Raw genomic sequence first — 22,661 nt, 5'->3', positions numbered from 1 at the left:
ACCCACATCCCAGTGACTTGCTTGAAATGCAGACTTACGATCTTCACTAGGAGTAAGAGCCTGAACAGCTGTTATGGGTTGAAATTGAAACTGCAGAGAGTCCCTTCCTGATAATGCGTCAACTTTGGAAGATGCCAGTGAGTACAGAGTCACAAAATTTCTAAGCACGTGCTTTAAATAAAAGTAGAAAGAATCATTAGTGACAGGCAAGCTACGCTTAAATGCCAAATAGCACACATCCAAATTTTTTACAAAAGACAGAATTTTTTTCAGCAGAGAAATCAAATAGAGTTTGTAAGCCAGGCAGAATGTCAGTCCCAGACTAAAACATCAAAAACATCTCACACTGGGTTTTGTATTTTTTCTAAAATGTTGAATATTAATGTCATTGAGGAAAAGGGAATTACTCCACCCCCTAGTTAGAAGATGCTTTGATGAGATATTTTCAAGCATGCACTACAGCACTGAGCTCTTGATGCAACTTTTTCATTTTATTTCAATACAAGATTCACTGCAGGTTCAATTTCTGTTCACAAAAAATTACCACATAGTTTCAGAATAATGTTCACGCTTCCAAGATTAGTCAATTTACTAATCTTTCCACTCCACAGCAAAAAAAATAACTTGGCAGTAACAAAAGAAACCTCAGAAACCTACAGACCTCTGAAAACAAATAATCTGATTGCACTATAACTGAAAAAAGGAAGAGTTTCCATGTATGCAGCAGAAGAATGTCCCAATTTTGTTATATTGATTGTATTGATGATAAATTTAGAAGCACAAGAAAGCACAGATGATTTGACAGTGCTGGTAACTTTATATCTACCCCAAGTAGTCTCAGCTAACTGTTGAAATGATTGATCTTCTTTACAATGGTTAATCACATTTTATATGTTCAGTTTTTGCTTTCAGATAGTATGACTTTGGTCTTTTGAATGTAAACGTGTGATACAGACAAAAACCAGCTTATCATCACGAACAGGGCTTTGCAAAGATTTCTGCAGTTTTCCTTTGATTGGTTTCACATTGCTGATTTTCAGAATAGATGTTAACACAGCTAAAATCAATAGGTTGTTTCATTGTAGTGTCTAGGAAACAGAAGTGGCAAATTAACCAATATCACATCTTTTCTCATCAGAAAGAATCTCCAAAAACATCCTGGTGCTGTGGTTCTAGTCCTAAAAGAGGATTCTTGCAGATTATAAGGCTTTTAATTGAAATGTGCTCATCACCTTAGGCTAACTAAGGCAGTTCTAGAGGATGTGCCTGCAAAGAACTCCACTGCTTTTAATGACAAGTGTCCCTAAAGTCATTCCTAACTGCTTACCTTACTCAAGATTGCAGGATTGCCCTTAATACAGTTTGGCACAGAGTAAAACTAAAATCCATTAGGTGACCTCTGTCCATAAAGGGCAAATTGTGTAATTAAACCCCAATAAGGAGCTTGGAAAGGAATCAAACAGGAACTAGAAATGAGGGCTGAGGAGAGAGAGAGGGAAAACAGAGATGGGGAAAGGGAGAAAGAGGAAAAGGGACAGAGAAAAGGAAGTTCACAGTGACACAGTCTGTGAGCCATTGGTGCTGTTTGTCCTGAGTTACCAAGTGCACCTGAGGCTGCCAGGTGAACAAGAACTTTGCAATTCTGCCCCACCAGCAAGCTCCCCAGCACATACTGTACTATGTTATTTATACCACAAACACTTTGTGCAAATATGAAATGCAACTTTTTGTGTTTATGATTCTCTTCTGAAGAGAAAGAGAGAATAGGCTGCAGATGCTTCTGCTATCATTGTGAGGTCAAAAAAAAAGGGAGTTGGGATAAATGGGGCCAAAAAAAAAGTAAAAAAAGAAGCAACATTCACTACCAAATGAGAAAAGCAGGATTTAAAAGCTGGAGATTGCCACAATGCCTTCTGTGGAAAGATGCCACCTGTGGGACCTTTTGTGCAGCTCTAAAATGGATCATCACTGTACTGGGGAAACATTTGTAATTCTACCCTTTGATGGATAAGCTCATCTGTGCTATTTAAGTTTCATGGGAATCTCAAGGCATTACATATTCCATATTTCCATATTTTAGTGTGGAAACACGATAATGCACACATAATTTATATCTTTATCATACTGAAATATATGTATGCATGCAAGAGGGCAACAGTGAAAAACTTCCAGTTTAGAACCTGCCTTTCTTGAATGTTTGATTCTGTGACCCTGATCCTGCAATTACATACTGCATTAGAACAGAAAAAAATCTACAATAAGTGGAAAGGAATTACTGCAGAAGCTCACACACTGTATGCAATACTTACTCTGCCTAAGTTTCCTTGCACTTGACTTGATTACCTGCTCTCTCACTAATTCAGACAGAGAAGCACAATAAAAGAAATATGTACTCACTCTACCTTTCGTACTCTCATTGGGAAAAAAACATCAGTCTTGGCACTAATAGATTCTGCACAGTTATAAAGACTAATAGATTTTCTGTAGAAGATGTCAAATTTAGAAACAATAAGGAGGCATTGTACTGAATCTATGTTCAGAGCTGAAAATATGGCACATTTCCTGTTAATTTCCCTTTATTCCCACTCATTGTTTTGTCCTAAAAAAATTAGTATTTTGAAATGTGCAAGTCTTAAACCTACATGAGCAAAATAGCTTCTATATTTAAACATTCTAAATAGCAGTTTCTTTTAAATGAGGAATGCTCAAAAGCCCACAATTGATTCTAGAACTGTGGGTTGAAAAAAGTCTGATACTGACCAAGAAGGAATAGGAAAATCTTGTCTTCTTTGTCTTGTTGGTTTTGTTTGTTTGTGGGGACCTTAATTGGTTTTGGTTTTGTTTGTGGTTTTTTGGGTTTTTTAAAATTAGTCTTGTGCATATTAATGGGAAAAAAAGGGAGCGGGGTAGAGAGATATTAATTTTCAGGTATATTTACTTCTGTCCGTGTTTGTATTCCCATCAGTTATTTAATGCTGTAACTGCAAAATTTAAAGTTACAATCATCTCTGAGATACCACGTGCAATACATGAAATTGTCTTTCAGCTGTTGACTGCAATAGTTTTGAAGCTTTTTGCTCTCCACATGCTCAGAGCAGTCTATCTGCCTGTTGTAGCTCAGATGCAAAAAATGAAAGAAAATTTTTAAAAAAATTAAAGAGGATTTGTTTTAGCCTCTAACCTGGAATGATGCAGCCTCTGGTCTGCCTGCTGTTGCTTCCTCTGGAAGGGTCTCCAGCCGCAGGCTGGGGAGTGGCGCGGCTGCTGCAGCACGTGATGCCATGGCCTGCTCTCTGGCCTAAAGGGAAAAATACCCCAGCATCAGTGGTAATTCTCCTTCAGACACACCAGCTGGGATGAACCGTGTCCCCTTGAGCCCATTGAGTGGACTTGCATTGATCCCTGGACCTTATCATCCATGAATAAAGTATGACTGAATTTTCATTGCAAATAAAACTGTCATTCACAGTGCTGGGAGAGAATGCTACAAAAAATTAAAAACCAACCAAACAAAAAAAAACCACAAACAAACAAAAGAAAACCCCACAACACCTTGCCCTGGTGTGAAAAGAGAAAGGCCAAGGACATGGCACGTATGTATTACTGTAAAAACCCAGCACTTGCTGCATGACATTCACTTCCAAAGTTTGAAAGAAGCCAGTGTGGAGATGGTGGTGGCACAAAGGAAATTTTCTATCTGCACCGTTTGCTGTAGGAGAAACATGCAGTTTAGGTTCTGTCATTTTCCATGACCATTAAAGAAAAGAGATTTCAAAAAGATACCTGAAAACATAATGAACAACAGTTTTGGTGAACTCAGAAACTATAATAAAGAAGAGATTCCCATGTTGCTAGGAAATAAAGATATAGTAAGGGAAATTAACACTCCAAGGTAATGAAATCACTTCTTTTGCTCTGTGCTGCTCTAGATTAAAAACAGTTATAAAACCATCTGCCATGAGAGCTATAGTTGAAAATAGTCCTTTCTCCTAAATAATCAATATGTACAGCTTGGTTGGACCTTCAAATAGTCCTATACCAGGCCACAACTTTACAAGTCACAGGGAGAATTTGAGATTACTATTAAGTTTAAAACATGATTTTAAAAAATATCATGGAAGTTTCTGATCACAGATTATGACTTCGTGCCTTTTCTTTTCCTATTTATGATGTTTCATAGGTTAAAGCAGCAGACACAAAGCCAAATGTTTTAGGGCCACCAAGTATGTGACCTCTCATCATTCAGTGGAGGGGTAACTCCACAACAATTGCCAATTTTTGGTGTGTTCCATTAGTCTTTACTTGTCAACCAGAAACAGTGCTCAGGGAGAAAGTGAATTTTGTCATAACTTCTACATTTAGAACAAGCTGTGTATGTACTACAAACTTGCATTTTATTTCACTGTGGTTTTTTTTAAGATGGAAGAATTTGAGAGGGGAAACTTCAACACTAAGGAAAGGAAGTTGCTTTGCAACAACTTCTCTCCTCCCTTGAGAGTCAGCAGTTCTAAGGCTCTAGCATGTTTGGAAAAAAATCAGAGGGAACACTTCAAATTCTTACCTCATTCAGGGCAGCCTCCACAGCTTTCATGTGATTAATGATCAACTCTTTGTCTCTATTATAAAAGAAAACAAAACAAAACAAGAACAATGGAGTAACTTTATGGAACTGAAGCTCTACCAATGTAGAAATTAATTTTTTGCTACTTTATGGCTGTCGTGTCTTGTAAAATAATTGTTGATAACTCAAACTATTAGTATTTTCTCCCTTTTCATAAAATCTCCAATGCAAACTCTAATAATAGTTAATGTACCACTATTTGGTGCATTTCCATATAAAAGATGCTTCTGTTGAGGATAAGCAATTAAAATTGATGTGATTATAGGCCTATCAATGAACAACCATAATGGCTTGGATATAGAGGCCATAAAAAGTCCCTAGCAGGATGGTATTATGTTCTTGCATTGGAAAACATGGACAGATTCTGTTTATTCAGTCTGCTTTGTTTCTATGTTCCAAAGGGAGACAAAAACCTTATTAGTTGTGAAGAGTTAGTATAATAAAGGAGGGAAAACCAGCTTTCTTTTTTGATGTTCAGCTGCTATATACAAGAAAAAAAAAAACCAATTAGTTTTAAAGTTATTTCACATTAAAATAACCTTTTCTGATCTATGTATGGCCACAAGCAATGACCTTTACTGAAATGCCCAAAATAATTGGGGCAGGATGAAAAGGGCAAGCTTTCTAGAAGAAATCCTTCTGCAGGTGACACCCACTTTGATCAAAACCTACCAAACAACATTGGTCATTTTAATTAGCTTGCTAAACATTTCATTAAGGACTATACAAATTGCATTATTTCCCTGGTGCATAAAACCCTTAAAGCTCCTGAGATGTTTTTCTCCAGAGGTTGAATGGTCCCAGGTATGATGAGAAGTTTTAATGAACTAATTTTTTTTTAGATCTTAGCTGTGGAACAACAATATTCATAATACGTATTTCATACTATGATAAGTATTAGAAAACAAAGTCTGCAAAGATTTATGTTTTTCATATGGCATAAGAATAGGTTAATAACAAGCCCCTTCAAGTCAAGGGGGTTCCTTTTGACTACCAATCTTTTCAAGACCAGTGCCTGAGCCTTTCCTTCCACTCCAGGTTGTGGTGTAAGCGGTGTGGGGAATAGGTCTAAATCCAAAACTCCCTGAAATCAGCTGGAAGATCTGTCTTGTACCACAGGAAAGGCTAGGTCCAAAATGGGTTTCAGTCCCTTTGGCAGTGAAGACCTGTCCCCTAACTGATGCTTCTGTATTTACTATGAATAAATTGTATCTGTCTATAAAAAGATGGTGTGGAAACACAGAGAACAAACAGTAATTTCTTAAATTAACAGAACTTTAAGGATGTGCCATAGAGGTGTTGTCAGATCACTAAGATAGCAGAGGTATTTTGTTTGGCAGTTATTTCAGCACCTAGAATTTGGAGCAACGTTATGGGATAACTGCATAAAATGCATGACCTAGTATTTTGAACTAACACTTTTGTTTTAAGAAGACTATCCCTGAATTTAAAAATAAAAGAGACATATCTACTTTTCTCTTCTAACCTTACACTGTCCAGGGCTAAAGCCCTGCCCATGGAAGTAGGAATTTAACATTTTATTCATTTTAAGTGACATCCCCTAGGCCCCAGCACTCACTTTACTCCCTGATCAAGGGCAAATTCTGCCTCCTGGAGAGCCTTCCACAGCTGCTGCTGGTCTTGCTCCATGTCTTTCAGGAGTCTCTTCTGGTGATCCAGGACTTGCTCTCTTTTCCTCAGCTCCTCCATTGCATTAGGGAGGCTCTGCCAGCAGACAGAGAGCCGAGTTACTCTTTAGCCAAAATAAACTTCACTTTATGCCACTGGCCACTGACCAATGTGAAAGACAAACTGATTGTGAAGTAGATTTGGACCACTGCATACTAAAGTTTTATGAATTTCCTAGCAAAAACATTACTGACTTGGAATCCCCCTAGCTTTTAGTATATTTGCTATGTATAAATGTGCTTTAGAAAACAAAATTATTGCAGGCAAAAAACCCAAAACAAAGAGCCATTGAAGACTTTTTCTTAAATTGTTAAAAATAAAACATAGATAGCTTAAAAAAATTAAAAAGGAGTCTTTGAAGTGTTTTCTCAGTAGCCTAAAATTCCAGCAGACTGAGTAGTGTGTGTGTATTTACTCCTGTTATTTTATTTACACAAGGACTGTACTATTTGGCTTATTTAATGAAAGGTAAAGCTCTGGTGAGTGCTCCAGAAAAATAATCTTACCATCAGAGATAAATTGGACGCTTGGCTTTTATCTACATCAGTAAATGAGAGTGATTCCAGTCTGCTACTCAGCTCCTGAAGCCGTTGCTGGTGCTCTTCTAGAAGCAACCTTGCCTCGTGCTCACGCTGCAAAGCATTCTCTAACTCCTTGCGTATATTGTCTTCGTTGATTCTCTGGAAAGAGAAACAAGTTGTGCCTGATTCTGAACTGTATTCAGTGGTTTCCCTACCACTGAGTGAGTTCCACTTGCAAACCTACCAAATTCTAAAATAAACACAGGCTTAGGATTAGTATTGATGTTTTTTTTGACGTGAAGAACAATAAGGCGGCAGAGCAGCTAATTGCTGTGTTTTTCATAAAGAATATTCATGTAAAGTCTTAGCATTCATTATTCTATTCTAATTAGCACCATAGGATGCAAAACTTCAATGTTTAGAAGGAAAAATATGCAGATCAATGTTCAAAAATTTTAGTGGATAACTTATTAACCCTTGTAAACACCTTTTGGACTGTTCTTCTCATCCAAAACCTGTTCTAGAAAGAAGAAATAATTCTTCAAGGAAAGTTGTCATCTGCATTTCAACTACAATCTAAAATGTGATAATTTTCATCTAACTGTCCAAAAACACTAAGGCAATAAAACCTGTTAAGAACAAAACTGATGATGATTAGATATTTTTGAGTAAAAAAAATTAAAATCAATTTTACTAGCTATGAACAGGAAGGACAATGGGTGAGGCATCACCTAGCATTCTCTGCTTGGAAGTGTTTGGATTGGGTCACCCTGAGAGGTTCTACCAACTCAGCTTCAGGTTAGGGACCCTACAGTGTCTCAGTAAGTCAATCAGAAACAGCAAAATACTCAGGGGAATTTTGGGCATTTGGTGCTCCTGAGAATGTAGATAAAAGCTCTTTTCCCCCTGCCATAAAGTCACTTCTTCAGGGAAACAGACCCACTAAAATTTGTATTGTATTTATTATAACATTCATCAACATCTCTACGGAGTTTAAACTGCTATATTTATTTAATTTAATATATTTATCTATCTATTTACTGCTATATTTATTTAATTTCTCATGAATGCTCTTATTGAATACCCTCATTCCTGTTGACTTTATTCTGTTGAAGTGAAAACTTCTAGGATACATAAATCACATCAACATTTACAACAAATGGGAAAACCTGGATTGCTGAAGACCAGACTCTAATTTATACAGGATATCTCCTTCTACAAATCAAAAGGAAACTCCAGTGGAAAAGGGATATTTCTAAATACATCTGTCTTCTAGTTTAGTGACATTTACAAGGCAAGGTTTCTGGAAAATTCTGTTGAAAGTAAATCGATTTTATGCTTGTTTTCCAAAGGAACACAAATAAAAAAAATGTGTAAAAAGGAGAATCTTTTTTAAGCAGGAGAGTCTCCAAATCAAATGTACTTACATGTTGAAGTTAATTTAGTTGCTTTTGCAGACTCTGGGCTTTTTCAGCATCTTTTTGTACCTCATTGAAAGTCCATCTGCATTCTGAAAGCTGCAGGTGCAGTGTGTGGGACTCTACATCTTACACATTAAGCCTTCATGAAAATTCAAATATTTCTTGCTGCAAGATTGCTATGTTTCTCTGTTAGCAAACAAAAACAAGTTGATGGGCTATAAAATCTGTTATTTTAGCAATAAAATAAATAATATTTAAGACTCAAGAAAATGAAGACAAAACATAATTTTTTCCTCCATCTCTAAAATACATACTCAAAAGCAAAAGTTTGAACCTGTCACCTACCAAGTGTTAGTGCAAATTCTGTTTTCACCTAAAGTTTACTATAAAAGTTTATTAGAGAAAGAGTTTATCCTTTCATTTTGGTTAAAGAGAAGAAGATTATCTTTACTGAAAGAAAGGATGGTAAACATGAGAAAGTAGAAAACAAAAATAAAAAGCAACCCAAACACTTACATCAAGCCAAAAGCAAATTTGTTCTTATCACCTAATACAGATCTGATAGAACTTGGGTACACTAAACCTCCTCCAAAAACTTTCTGTCAACAAAAGAAAAGACCTATTCACATCCTAATGTGTGACAAATCAACTTCTGAGTGTCTATATAGTGCTACTTCATTGTCATTGACTCATCACCAGCCTGAAGCAAAACAAATCAAGGGAGTTTCACTGTTGCTATAAACCTTCTGTTTCCATGAAGGAGAACTGTAAATCTGCTTACTGTGCTGGGCAGTCTGTCATACAATCCAGCTTCCAGGGCCTGGGCATTTACTCTGTTGAGCCCACGAGCCAGCCTCTGTATCAGGGAGTCCCTCTCCAGGTAAGCTCTGCACCCGTGAATGCTCCCTTGAGCTGTCTCCATCAGTATGCTCAGGTTGCCCATCAGTTTTGCAAAGCAGCTCCTGGCTGTACTGATAAGTGAGTGTTTAGAAAGCCAGGAGCCTGGATCTTTAAGAAAGAACAACAAAAAGGAATCATCAAGCAGGTTATTAGTTCCCATTTCTTGTATAATATCATGTTCTTTTTCACTTACAGAGGATGGAACCTGTCAATATTCTGAAACACAGAATACTGAATCTGAAACACTATTCATACATTGCTTTTTAATTTTCAATTTATTGAAAGCAGCATGATCAAAGAAGAAAGTGCCTGAAACTGAATCTAAACACATTTAATTCAATGGCAACTTTTATACCAGTTTAGTGTTTAGCTTCTGGAAAATGCATCACCTTGTCTTTCTCCTGCCATTTCCCTTTATTCACATAAATTGTCCCTCTTCTAAATATCATTTGTTCTGTGACAAAAAATGTGGGGACTCTAAAACTAGAGGTTAATAAAGAACCAGGGATGGCAGCAATGCAGATGAACCAAGGGAGCCTGTATCAGCTCTCACTGTAAATAAACTCCAGAGACACTTTCCAGCCTTCTGCTTCTATGGCTCTATATACTGAAAGGATAAAATATCCTATCAGCTGTTAAAGAAAATTAATCTTTAATTAATTAATTCCAACAGTACAGAGATGTGATCATTCAGAGAATGTTAAATAGAGTTATTATTTTACCCTGCAATAAAATCACTCCTTCAGGGAAACAGCCCCACTAAAATTTGTATTGACTAGCTCAGGACATAACCTCTAATCAAAGGTGTCTAACATAAATATTCAGAAATGTCTCTTCAGAGCTATGATCCAGAATAGTTTAGATAAAATCATAAAAATATGATATGACCACCCTGACTTATTTATTTTTAAAATAGATTTCTGCTACAACAATATACAGTTATAACTACCTTGAATGATGAGAGCACCCTCCAGTTCAGAGATGGAAGTGACTATTGCAGTACAGAGGTTAGAGCTAGTCAGCCACCCGACTGCTTCATCACAGTCAACTCTTCCCTCTCCAAAACCTGTGAAATAGAATTGCAGCTAGCAGGATAAGTAAATCATTAAGATACGGCACACTGCTGCCTCCAGCTCTTTCAGAAATTAACCGAAAATAAGCATATAAACAAGAACATGGGATAATTTAGACTGTTTTAAGCATGCTTCCAGAATGACTAAAAAAAAATTAGATAAATCTTCTAATTGGGAAAACATTTTTAATACCACTTGTCCTTGTAGAGGGAAGTATAAACTGGTCTGGAAACAGAAAGGGGCAAGTAGATATCATCTCCAAAGAAAATTTTGAAATCCTATGCTAATATTTTACCTGAATCAAAAAGCCATTTTTGTGGGTTTTTAGGAAATAAATATTAAAAATTATTTTAAAAAGAAAAGGAAATACCTTAAAAAAAATCTTTTAGGAACATTGTAAGGTATTTACCACAGACAAGATGCTTGTAGCACCTAGTTCTGAAATCCATAACACAAATATCAAAAATATCAGATAGTGTTGAGTTCATGTGCATAATTGCAATTTTACCTGAAATGTTTAACATAAGACTAGGCATTTCCTCTTAGAGTGAAATACATACATCAAGCAATATAAGAAACATAAATCCATAAATAACATTTTTCAAAATGTCTTTAAATATGTGTTTGTGCCCCAGCAATAACAATAATATTGGTCTTTGTTATTCCCTAAGCATGTAATTTGATGTCACTCTTTAATAACATTTCACTTACGCGGCAGATGATGCCTGCCTCTGGATTCTCCCACACAAACTTGAATTCCATTGCTTCCTCTGGAGCCATCTGTCCAGACGGAAAAGGTACAAGAATATCTGGCCAGAGCCCTCAGCCTGTTAGCAGCCAGAACTGCAATCACAGCCCTTCGGAACACGTAAACCAGGCTCTTGGCTCTTCTCTGCCTCAGCCTGCCTTCATCTTGGTTGCTTTCCACCATAGTAGGGAGACCACAAAGGAGCCTGATGATCTTCTGGTTCAATAATTGGTGCTGGTTCACCTGCTCCTGGAGAATGTCTCTTTGGCAAGACATAGCGCTCAGTCGGCCGTAGAGGGGACACAGGGCCCCTGACAGCAGCGCACAGGCTGCCAGCGGGATGAGCATGCCTTGAAAGCATCTAATAATGTATTTTTCATGGAATTGTTTTCCTGGGCCAGTTGCTCGCAGATTTGTTCAAGGCCATACAGTTTCCCCCTGTTTTTGTGGGCCGTTTCTTCACATTCCTGCAACAGAAACAGACCAAACAAACATGGAAGAAATATTAACTGCATGGTTTTTACCTAGACAAGAACTAAAAGAAAATTGAGCTTTGCCATTCAAATGAGCAAAAATTGTTAGTAGCGATGGTGATGGAAGTATCTCTTCTAGTAACAATTACAGAATCAGATGTATGAAACCAAAACAATGGTAGGAGGAAAATTTACATGGTCATCAACTGCAAATGGACTCCTGATTTCTGACAACAATCCCCCAACACCGTGACAACTCACAGAAGGTCCAACACCACTTGTCTGCCCACAATACAATTTTATGAGTTGACTTAACAATAGTTATAACATCCTCCAATTTCAGAGAGAACACTGCTCGAGCAAGCAGAAAGCCAGTGTAAGTGAGAGGTAAAACATAAGGAAGTCTGGAACATGAAACTAGACAGATTAAATTTTTCAGCAGCATGCAAAGACTTCCAGTCCTGAGATTGCATCAAAGACAGCATTATTCTGTGAATAAGTTGCAGTAACTCACAAATAACAAGGGACATTTATTTCCTTTATTCACAATGCTTTTACTTGAAACAGGTTGATGATAAAGACAGTAAATGGTAGCTGTGGAATAACACGGAACATTTAGGATTGCAAATAACTCATCTAACAAGGAGTGACAGTTTCACACTTTTAAGCCATTTCTCACTGTAGTATCAGAAAAACAGAATCACTTAACACTCTTGAAATCTACCATTGTTCTTAGGGCTAGTACATATGTAACTAAATTTATCCCCAGGTGATACCACATTATTCTATACAATCTCTGCAAATGATGGTGCTGAAAAAGTAACTGCTGCCCTCAGTAATTCTTAAAAAAAGCAAGTTTGATGTTACAGCTTTAACATTCTCAGAAAAAAAACCTATCATCTGTAGATGAAATCAGGTCCTCAACTGGGCTGAAGACCAAATTCTCTTCAACAAATGCTTCATCAAAGTAATTTATTTCTTATTTTAAGTGATGTTAATATTAGCACAGTGATGGGTTGGTTTGTTGTTTGGTTTGGAGGTTTTTTTCACTTTAAATGTATTCCTGATGACCTTAAACTGCTAAGAGGCTTAAACTATTGAAATAATCCATTACATAAAAAAAAAAAAGAAAAAAAAAGTAGAAGTTCACCCCACCATACCTGTGCTCTTGTATGAACTTCTGCAAGGACATTTGAGTACTGCTGTTCAAGATATTGCTTTTCTTTCTGCCACCAATGTTCCTGTGCTTTTAACTGTTCAGACATTTTTTCAAAAGCATACTTCTGACTCTGCTGAAGTTCATTCATAGCGTCAGCCTGGTGCTTGCAAGTGTACTCTAGATGAGATATCTCTGTGACAAGCATTTAAGAAGAAATTATTATTTACCTTTTGACATTAAGAACAGACTATTCCAGCATAAAATCTAAACTGTATTTTTTTTCAATATTTTTATTAAAACTAAGTAAAATCCCTTCATAGCAGATTAATTACTTGGTTCTCAAAACAAAACTGAAATATATTTTGAAACAAAGTATTTTATTTGGTTTCAGTTTTGCCATCTTTATACCACCTTGTCATCCCAGTTGCAGGAAACCTAAGCCAGACACGTCATACATTTTTTCAAATGACTGTATTAAATTTTAGTAAATTAGTAATCCAAGTATATACTTTAGAAGTTTGTGATGATTGCAAATAATTTAAAAAAAACTTTAATTTTTTGTTTGTGGTTTTTTGTTTTTTTTTTCTTTTCTTGAAAAGCCAAGACATTCCAGATTATTATTAAGTTTTAAAACAATTTCAGGGAATTCTAGCATAAAGAATGTTTTCCTTACAAGTAGCTGATAAGTTTATGATGTGTTTTCAACAAACACGAAGAGATCCACTCTTGTGATTTAACACTGCGCCTCCCATGCAAGCTAAATGGGGGAACGAACCAAGCCAACAATGAACCAAGCCAACAAATGCACACACCTGAGCTGCGTTCCTAGAAAATATCAGCAAGATACTTCCAGATAGATCACAGGAACTAAATGTTTGTACAACACAGTCTAAAATCCCAGAAGAGCTGCTAAGTACATGAGAAGAGCCCTAGGGACATCACAATCAATCTCAATAGCAGTGCTTAATTAAAAAAGCAAGCAAAACTAAGACACAAGCTCTTCAAACACAGCCAAAAATGTTCACCTCCTTCCCTTTCCTCACCTACTTCAAGAGAGAAATAAACCAGAACACAAAGTGAAAACCCTAAAGAGTGGCATAGCTTAGTGTCCAGAACCAGCAGAGTTATTTTAAAAGGGGCTTTTTTTCTTCCTAAAACCACAAGGTTTTCTGAGGAGAAAGGCCACGTAAGCTCACTTGCATTAAGACCACTCAGAAACGTACAGCTCCTCCTTCACACAAATACTGACATGTTTTATAATAGGTATTTATATTGTGTTTCTGAGTAAAAATGTCATAATCCAAAGTTATAATTAAACAAAAAAACCCACACTGGCATTCTTTCAAATAGTACATCTGAATCATAAACAAATAACTAAAAGGTGGTATTCCTGGAGAAAGCCTATGGATTACGGTCAAATAAAGACTTGATTTATGATTGTAAGTAAGTACATTCTGTGAATTTCTTCATCAGTAAGTCAAATTTATTATCTTTTAAGTAGGTCCCTGTTGCCAGTATCAGATATTCCTTTCAAAATGTCCTGCACTGAAGGTGGAGCTGAGACACTTGATGCACGCTCCAGTCCCATCTAAAGGCCCATGGCAACAGCATCAAACTGAGCAGTGGACAAGCCATAACTAATGGTGCTCATTTGTTAGCGTCCAAATCCTTTTGGGGGAATGGATATTACTCCTTTCTAACGAGACTGCAGTGTGAATAAATGTCACTGAGCTCAGCAGAGGCAGCTGGTGCCTGGGGACACTCACCCTCTTGTTAGCCTTGTGGAAGTTCAAGATCAGGGCTTCAACATTCTCATGCAAGAGTGCACAAAACTCTGTCCAAGGTAACTCTTCCAGGGGGGCATTTGTCTGTTTGGCAAGCACGTGGGCATTTGCCATGCTCTGGTACAAGTTCAGGAGGATGGACCTGTCCACCTGGAACAGAAAGAAAAATTAATGGGCAATGTTAAAAGCATGCATCAACCTCCTGCTTTTTCATTTTGGGAAGCAAAATCAAAGCTGTCTCAATGGAGTAAACAGGATCACATACAGGCATTCCTGCTTCCCAAAGAAATACAAACATCTTTGGGAAAAATGCAAAGCCATCCAAGGCAAGAAATACCTGATCTCATAAGGAAACCACTAATAAAATCTTCCAAAAATGACTATTTTTATCACCTGCTCAGGACTGTCTTGTGGTTTGAAATCCTTTGAGTGAAATGATTAAAACAACCAGCTCTATGAATGTGACAGTGAGACAATCCTTTTTTTTTTTTTTAAACTTTCAGTAACATAACATTACTTTTGAGTCCACCATTAAACACTGTTTCCATTACCAGAAATCTTGATTGTGAATGGAATCTTCTCCTGAATTCTTGTCATGGATAACATATATTTTACTAAGGAGTACAAATAAAAAGGAAAACTCCAACCACAGTAACAGCTAGAAAGCACTTTAGGTTTCTATAGTAGAATATTTTCAGCTTGTAATTCTGTTTTGTAGTTATAAATAGCAATCATTAATGCCTGGTAGTTAGGGCAGACAGTTGCTTTTCTCTCTATGTATTCATTTTGTGCCTGATGAAATGACTTTTTCAGGATAACTAGGCCAGCACATGTCTTTTAATACATTAGTGCTTGCATGGAAGAAGCTGCTGTCCTCCCAGAAAGGAAAAAGAAGATCCTGATTTTATTTGTCTTCAGTTCATGAATCACAGATCTGCCTGGGCAGTGGACAACACTAAGTCAAAGTGTGGAATAACTCCATCAACTGAACAAGACACCCACAAATCTGAAGACTCTCTTATGCAGTTCTCTGCTCCTGTCAACAGGGAACAAACCTCATGTAGCTTCCATGCTCACAGCTCTGAGAGAGAAAGAGAAGTTTCCAACCCAACACCAAAAATATTTCATATTGCTAGGAATAGAAACAGAGCAAATGTTACCACATAATGAGAGATCTTCTCAACATACCAAAAACTTTCCTTTGTCCCTGCTGCCTTGCAAAAAGATGGCAAAATTGTTATTCAGGGTGTAGCTGGGTAAGGACAGTAGAAAGGCCCAAAGTGGTCACATAAGGGGAGAAAGTCTTCAGAAAATAATCCAGTGAAATACATCCAGTGTGCCAAATCCACAGCAAAACAAGCAAAAAGCAAAACAACAACAACAAAAAATCCCCTCTGCTTTTCTACCTGAAAGCTTGAAACAATTTTCAAGCCATTTTTACTGTCAAATACTTGCACTAAAACTAAAAGAGTGTATGAAATAGAAATAAACATTTCTACAATGATAGATAATGAAGCTTGACAAAAAAGTTGGGTAGAAAGACAGAACATTCCTCACATGAAATGATAATCTGTATCTACAAAATGCCTTAATTAGGAATGCCAGTACCTCCTACCCATACTTAAACACCATTTTCAAATTATCTTCTCCAAGGTGTTGGTTACATTTATTCATGTATTAAATTTTTTAAAAGGTAGCATAATTACAAAAAGGGTAAGAGAATGGCAGAGTTCTTCCACAGCTCAGCACAACAAATGCAGCAAATCCTCAGCACAGTAAATATTTTGACAGTATGTTTTAAAAAAACTAAACAATGTCTATTTAGTATTTACTATTGAGGCTTTTTTCCTATTCTGTTTACTATTGAGGCTTTTTTTTCCTTACTATTGAGCCTTCCTGAGGGTTAAGCTGGCTGGAGGATTCACAAATATCTCAGAGGATTCTTCAGCTTTGTTCCTTTCTTCAACCTGGTCTTTCCATTGCACACTTGAGGATGAATGCTGTCTTCATGAACTGGAAAGTTTCCACAGTAAGATACTTGAACCAAAATTACTTCTGTCAAATGCACTGTGTTCTTTTAAAGGATAATCAATGGATATGGCAAATACCACTTTAGCACATCACACAGCTTCTGAAGCTGCTTGCCTTTCATAATTGAATGAAGAAATTTATATTCCTTCTAAGAAAGATTTTTCAAGTGGTTATCTTTTCAGATAACAAGCCTCGTGTCATGCAATTCATAAGATTATTTGGATATGGCCTCAAAGTTACATATAACAAACAGAATTCTTCATATTTTAATTAACACAACAGTTGTCTTTAGAGAGACCATGGTCACTTCTTGCATCATCAACCTGATTTCAAGTACAGTTCTTGCTCCTAAGGTTTTCACATGCCTGACTCTACTCTGTCATGACTTTTAAAGCAGACTAGCCAGAATTTTAATCTGTTCTTGCACTGTGTCAGTCAGGAAAACAGATAGATCAAGAACCTGGCATGACTAAACAGGCAGCTGATGAGGAAACTATAAGACCAAACAACAGCATAAAGGAGACAGAAGCAGGGACAGGAATTCAAGGAAGAATTCAAAAAGATTGCCTGAGTATTTAGGTGCAGGAAAGCCAAAATCTTACTTAAAATTGATGCTTGCAAAAGATGATAAAGACTTTTCCAGCTCAAGTTTTAAGTCTCTTACTTAGAACACCTTCCTAATTATGAGTCTTGAATGAGTTGCTCAAGCCACAAACTTCCTTTCTTGTAGGAAAACTGATTTTTTTTCCTTCCCCACTGCTCCTTGTGTGAGTAAGTCAACATAAACCCCTGTGTATACAGACCCATGTAGTTCTAGGCTGAAAGAGAGGTCACCCAAGCTCTGTTACCACAGACACAGCAGACTGTGCTGGGCAGGAAACTCCCAAGAGGTTTCGTCTGCTCTCACACGTTTCAATATCTTTTAACCATTTAAAGCTTTCTACAGCCATTCAAAAGTTGAAAACGAAAGCTATCCACTATAAATGATACACAATTTCTTGACAGAAGTCTTAGAGATTCACCTGACTCACCGAACTGGAAAACAATGTTTTCATAATAATCTAAGTGTATGTAGAAGATATATTCTAGACCTGCTGGATATGTTTTCCTACACTCATCCCAACCACTATTGGAGGCTGGACCTTACCATAACTACAATTTTCAAAATTTTTGGTTTGGCAAATAATCTGTAGAAGGCCAGTTTTTATCTGTACCCATTGACAACACCTTTGGTTAGTGATAAGGGCCTGTTATTAATGGACTGCCAGGTTCTGAACCTTTAGTTTGGTTTGGCACATCACACTAGATTTTCTGCTGACTGAAAATTGCAGGGAATGTAAACTACGAGTTGTACTCAAGCTGTCTACTGCCATTTTGCAATGGCTTTAAAAGGAAACTTACCCTTTTTTTCCTCTCTCCTGTGCATTTTCTGACTCTCTGGAATTATTCCATGCTCCCCCTGAAAAACCTCTCGTCCCAAGTTGGTTTTCCCTCAAAATGGTTTCAAGTTCCTGAATTCTCAACTACCAAATGGCAAGAAAGCAATTAATGGAAGTTAGGAAAGACTATCTTGGTCTTTAATGCTGTTCACTGTTCTGTTCTGCTTTTTACAGGTGAATATATTCTATTAATTCTATATGGAATTAGAAAGCATTGAACACATGTAAAATGTATTAATACATAGAGTTCCAAACAGAGAGAAATAGATATGCTGACCAAAAGCACATTTTGTTGTCTTTTCATGGTGTTCGGATTTTCCTGTTTTAAATTATTTATACTACTGAAGTTTTCCAGGGGCATTCTCTTCATTAAGTAGACTCATAAAAGGGTAGGATTAACAGTAAAAGCTACACTTGCACTCAGAACAAAGCTCATATGGAGCTTGTTCATGTACATAAACAAGGAAGAAAACATTCCTAGTTCTTCACCCATAAAAGATAAATCTCTAACTTCTAGGAGTGTTACCCTCCCAGTTCCTTTGTATGTTGTAAAAGTAGAGAAGGAATCAAAAAACTGAATCATCACTACTTATTTAATCATCACCTCAAAAATCTATGTGCCTGTACTTAGAGAATGTCCTAAGAAAATAACTGACTGAAGAAGTCAGTGCTTCTTTGTGTTCCTCAGAAAACAAGAAAAAGCCCATGACATTCCCTTTTGTTTTCTCATTTCGTTTTTCAAAAATCCACTATGAAGGCTTTGTTAGTCAGTACATGAGCACTGAGAAGTCATCTTACAAATTTTTCAGTCTTTTAAAAAAAAATAACCCTAATTACTTTAATGGATCAAACCCTGTGTGGCACAGTTTAATAACATAAGAATTTAATATTCAAGTACACATGTAAGATTTTTTTGCATATTCAAACTTTTCTGGTAACAGCAGATGTAATAGCTGAAATGTACTCTGAATAATTACATTTGGAGCTGCAGTCTCAGGATGCATTAATATCTCACACCTAGAGAAGCTGGGTGTATGAGCTATTCCCCCGAAATTACCTAAGTGCCCATTCCAATGGTATAGGACAGAAGAAATCAGCAGTTTAACTATTGTGAAACATTTCCTTTCCCCTCACTGTTTCAATGCTACTTTGCATTCTCAAACACAAGAATGTGACATTTTATTTTAATATTGATTCTATTAACTTGATAGTTCCCTGAAAAAAAAGAGATATTTTTCTATTACCTTTTACAGTCTTGACAGTAATTGCAAAAAATCTACTCAGTGTTTTCACTGGAGCAAGGAAGTCTTAACATTTTTGGAAGATTGCACTCAGAACCTTTGCAAGTTCATCTCCTGTTTTACTGCAAACAGCTACCAAATATTTAATTAAAAGCTTACCTGCATGATTTCTGTAGTGTATTTACAGTCTATATGTGCTAGTCTTGCTGCTGCAGCATTGTCCTCCAATTCCTTTATTTTCACTGCAGCTGCCTAAAAGTACAGTTTGGAAATATTTAAGTCCAGAAAGATGAGAACATCATACAAAGACAACTTTATTTGTTCGGTTTATTAGGTCTCCAAAAACCAACCTCTGGTACCTGAACTTCTTGCATTTTGAAACAGTGAAAACTCATATCAATAAATAAATAAAAGGAAACAATTATATATCTAGAATATCAAAGTAACATTTTCTCTTTAGTTAAAGAAATTGACATAGGATTATGTCCTTGCTCATTTTTATACTCACAGGTACCTATCTCCACATAAAGGCCTGGACATGGTATTTCAGTTGAAAAAATGCTTTTAGCAAAAGCAGTAACTACAGAGCTGCTATAGTAGAAATTCACATGCAATTTTAACTGCACTCTTTCCTATCAAAAACATCTTCTCACTTTGACTGATGACTGATTTGAAAAGAACAATACACCCCAAAATGACTCCTGCCTTCAAGTGATGCAAGAAAGATCAAGGAAAGGTCTTTAATATTAAAAGTCATTTAAGACACTTAAGATTACACAGTTACAAGGGAAGTCATTAATTTTGGACAGGTAAAGCGAAGTAGCAAGTATGTGAGACTGAATCCTGACTCTAAGCACTTCAGTTAGGGAAACATTAACTGAAAAATAAATAAATAAATCAAAGATTTTAACATACGAGTTGTTGGCAATACATTTAAGTTCTGTATAAGCTCACACATTCACAAAAGGAAAATAATTGAGAAATAGAGATCTCTGGAAGGCCTATTAAAAAGAAGTCACAGCACAGAGCTTACCAAACCTCCTCCACGACAGCATCAGCCAAAAGGCTTAAGCTGTGCCTCCTCCCACAAGATGTATCTGCTTAACATGCTTAAATAAAATAAATAAAAAAATTCACAAATCCTGCACAAATACTCCTCTATACCTCTTAGTATTGCTAAGAGTACTTTCCCAGTGACATAAACCTCTTCCCATCTGCAGTTCAAACACCAGTCTCAGGTCAGGCTCGCAGCATCCACCTGTGAATCCACCTTTCCTGAGAACTGATGCTCCACGTTTTGTTAATCAAACACAAGGCACTCATAGCCTAACTCAGAGGTTTCACCCCTCAGAAATGAAACTGCTCAGGTGTGCCAGTGCTTGCTGCCACTCCCAGCAGCAGGCAGAAAGCTTTACCTTCAGGTCTTGGATGAGCCTCTCCTGCTGTTTGGCCTTGAAATCCAGACGGCTGGCCTGGACCTTCAGCATCTTGCTGCAGCCATGCTGCTCTGCCTCCACATTCTTAAGCATCCTCTCTGTCCTTTGCAGGGCAACATTAGTTTTCTAAAGATAAATAGGTACATGAATAAATAAATATATCAAGAGGTACTTTTTCTGAGATAAATTATTGCAGTGGAGAGTTCAACAGAGGAATGGAGACTGCATCAGAAGATGGTATCAGAAATTTTAAAATCTAAAATGCCAGCACATATCAACAGAAGTGCTTACCCAGCAGCAGAAATGCTTTTGATTCACCACCAAGAAATCTGTGTTGGCCCAAAAATTATTGTGAACATGACCTTCTGTGGTAACACTAAATTCAGAGCCAGATCTCCACATGAAATCTTTCCCTAGAAAGAGTACAGCCCTTCCAATCTCATCTGTCTCCCACCTCAGTGGCAATGATAGAAACAGAGCGCATTTGGTAAAGTTATGCATGGGGACAAAAGTTCATTCTTGTTATGATTTTGATTGCTGAAACTTCAAATCAAATGTTTTTAGAAACAGTTACGCCCACAGATGACATATTTTTAATTTCTGCTATTCTGAAAAGGATTTTCTTCTATCTAGAAACTGAATTACTTAAAAACAACCCTACGAAATATGAAGTCCCCAGTAGAATAAAATAATCTGGTCCCCACTTCAGTTCCTGCATAAAGAAATTGAACTAAGCTGCAGGCTGGGGGCATTACTGACATATACTGGGCACTGCAGCTCTATGAAGTCACTGCTACAGAATCCTCATAGTTCATATGAATTTGGATTAAATTTAAGCTAGTCCTCTAGCTTTGCATGTCCAGCAAGACAGGTTTCTTCCCTTCAGAATGCTAAATAAATAAATAAATAAATAAATAAATAAATAAACCAAAGCTATATTTTTCTACATTTTCTAACATTTCTGCTCTATACCTGGAAAGATACAGAAATATTTATTTCATCAGGTTTATCTTCCAGATATTAACAAAAGTGAACTGGGAAATGTAAAGTAAGTAACAGATAGTTTGCTGTCAAATACTACAAAAAGTTTAAAAACATTTTATACTGGAAATGTAATTAACATTGGCAAACTAAAATTGTCATGGGTATATCAAGTTCGTTAAACAAGTCAGCATGACCTGCAGGATTTCAGAGTTTTGAAGAATTTCTGAACTTTTCGGAGGGGGTGTAACTGTTCAATACTACCCCTGTAGCCAGCTGCAAATATCTGCTCACGGAAAACACAGTTGTTTTTTTCATCTTCTTCTTCTTTGTTTTTCTTTTTCCTTATTTTTCCATTAACCCGTGTGTAAATGACACACTCTCCCAAGTATTCGAAGGAGAAAACCGTGAAGGGATATGATCTCCTGCCTAACCCCGAGGTGATGCCATTGCCCTCCCTATCCAATCCGACCCCTCCTGTCCCAGGCCAGGATGTGCCCAACAGAGCTCATCACGAACCTGCCACAAAGCAGAGAGGGTGACTTTCCCTGCGTGCTCCAGAGACACATTTCAATACTCCATTACTCCACTCCCATGCCTACCTCAGCCTTTTCACAGCCAAGTTCAGAATTACGGTTTGTGAAGTGCAGTTTTTCCAGCCAGAATTTGCCAACATGCAGAGAATCCCACTTCTCTGCACGTATTAAGACCACATTTAAATCTCCTTAGCTTTCATTTTATAACTCAGAATAACTGAAGGAGATTTCAACCAGGCCTGTTAATGCACAACACAGAAGACTGCAATGCATTAAAGCCATAATTTACAAACCCAGACATTTCTGATGTTTATCTGACAAGTTTAAATGAATTCAGCTTTCCATGCAGTCAAGTCCAGATGTAAGATTTTTTTATTTCCCGGAATTTTATAACTGTACATAACATAAGAGTAGGGTGATGGGCAGGGGAATGGCTACAAAAGCAAAGTGGAAAAATTTAACATTTTAACTACCGAAGGCAGGTTAGGGTTTGGCACCTCGCAGTGAATCACATTTTGGCACCTAGCAGTGAATTACATTCACAATCTTTCAGAGAGTTTTGAAAGTTCTGAAAGACTTCTGAGTTCAGAGACGTCAAGATTCTGAAA

General features: G+C 36.9%; 1 protein-coding gene across 6 annotated transcripts in view; it reads right to left on the bottom strand.

Moving 5' to 3' along the window:
- The window catches only part of LOC135290408 (coiled-coil domain-containing protein 171-like), a 32,846-nt gene that overhangs the window by 2,900 nt on the left and 7,285 nt on the right, over positions 1 to 22,661 (bottom strand). For 2 of the 6 annotated variants that reach the window (XM_064404306.1, XM_064404307.1), the window contains 15 exons: positions 20,516 to 20,662; positions 19,260 to 19,352; positions 17,822 to 17,943; positions 16,274 to 16,402; positions 14,372 to 14,539; positions 12,607 to 12,797; positions 10,937 to 11,440; positions 10,102 to 10,218; positions 9,034 to 9,260; positions 8,259 to 8,438; positions 6,817 to 6,990; positions 6,201 to 6,346; positions 4,562 to 4,616; positions 3,182 to 3,298; positions 39 to 171 (listed from right to left, as the gene is read on the bottom strand). In XM_064404306.1, coding sequence (XP_064260376.1) covers positions 39 to 171; positions 3,182 to 3,298; positions 4,562 to 4,616; positions 6,201 to 6,346; positions 6,817 to 6,819 — 454 coding nt within the window. In that variant the 5' untranslated portion in view covers positions 6,820 to 6,990; positions 8,259 to 8,438; positions 9,034 to 9,260; ... (6 more) ...; positions 19,260 to 19,352; positions 20,516 to 20,662. Of the gene's footprint in view, positions 1 to 38; positions 172 to 3,181; positions 3,299 to 4,561; positions 4,617 to 6,200; positions 6,347 to 6,816; positions 6,991 to 8,258; positions 8,439 to 9,033; positions 9,261 to 10,101; positions 10,219 to 10,936; positions 11,441 to 12,606; positions 12,798 to 14,371; positions 14,540 to 16,273; positions 16,403 to 17,821; positions 17,944 to 19,259; positions 19,353 to 20,515; positions 20,663 to 22,661 lie in introns of those variants that run through there. The other 4 variants (XM_064404309.1, XM_064404308.1, XM_064404310.1 and 1 more) reach the window with 4 other exon arrangements.

Source organism: Passer domesticus, chromosome Z, assembly GCF_036417665.1.
Source record: "Passer domesticus isolate bPasDom1 chromosome Z, bPasDom1.hap1, whole genome shotgun sequence".
NCBI classification, from domain to species: Eukaryota; Metazoa; Chordata; class Aves; order Passeriformes; family Passeridae; genus Passer; species Passer domesticus.
The sequence above is the reverse complement of the archived record's forward strand: the minus strand, read 5'-3'. Positions and strand labels throughout refer to the sequence as shown.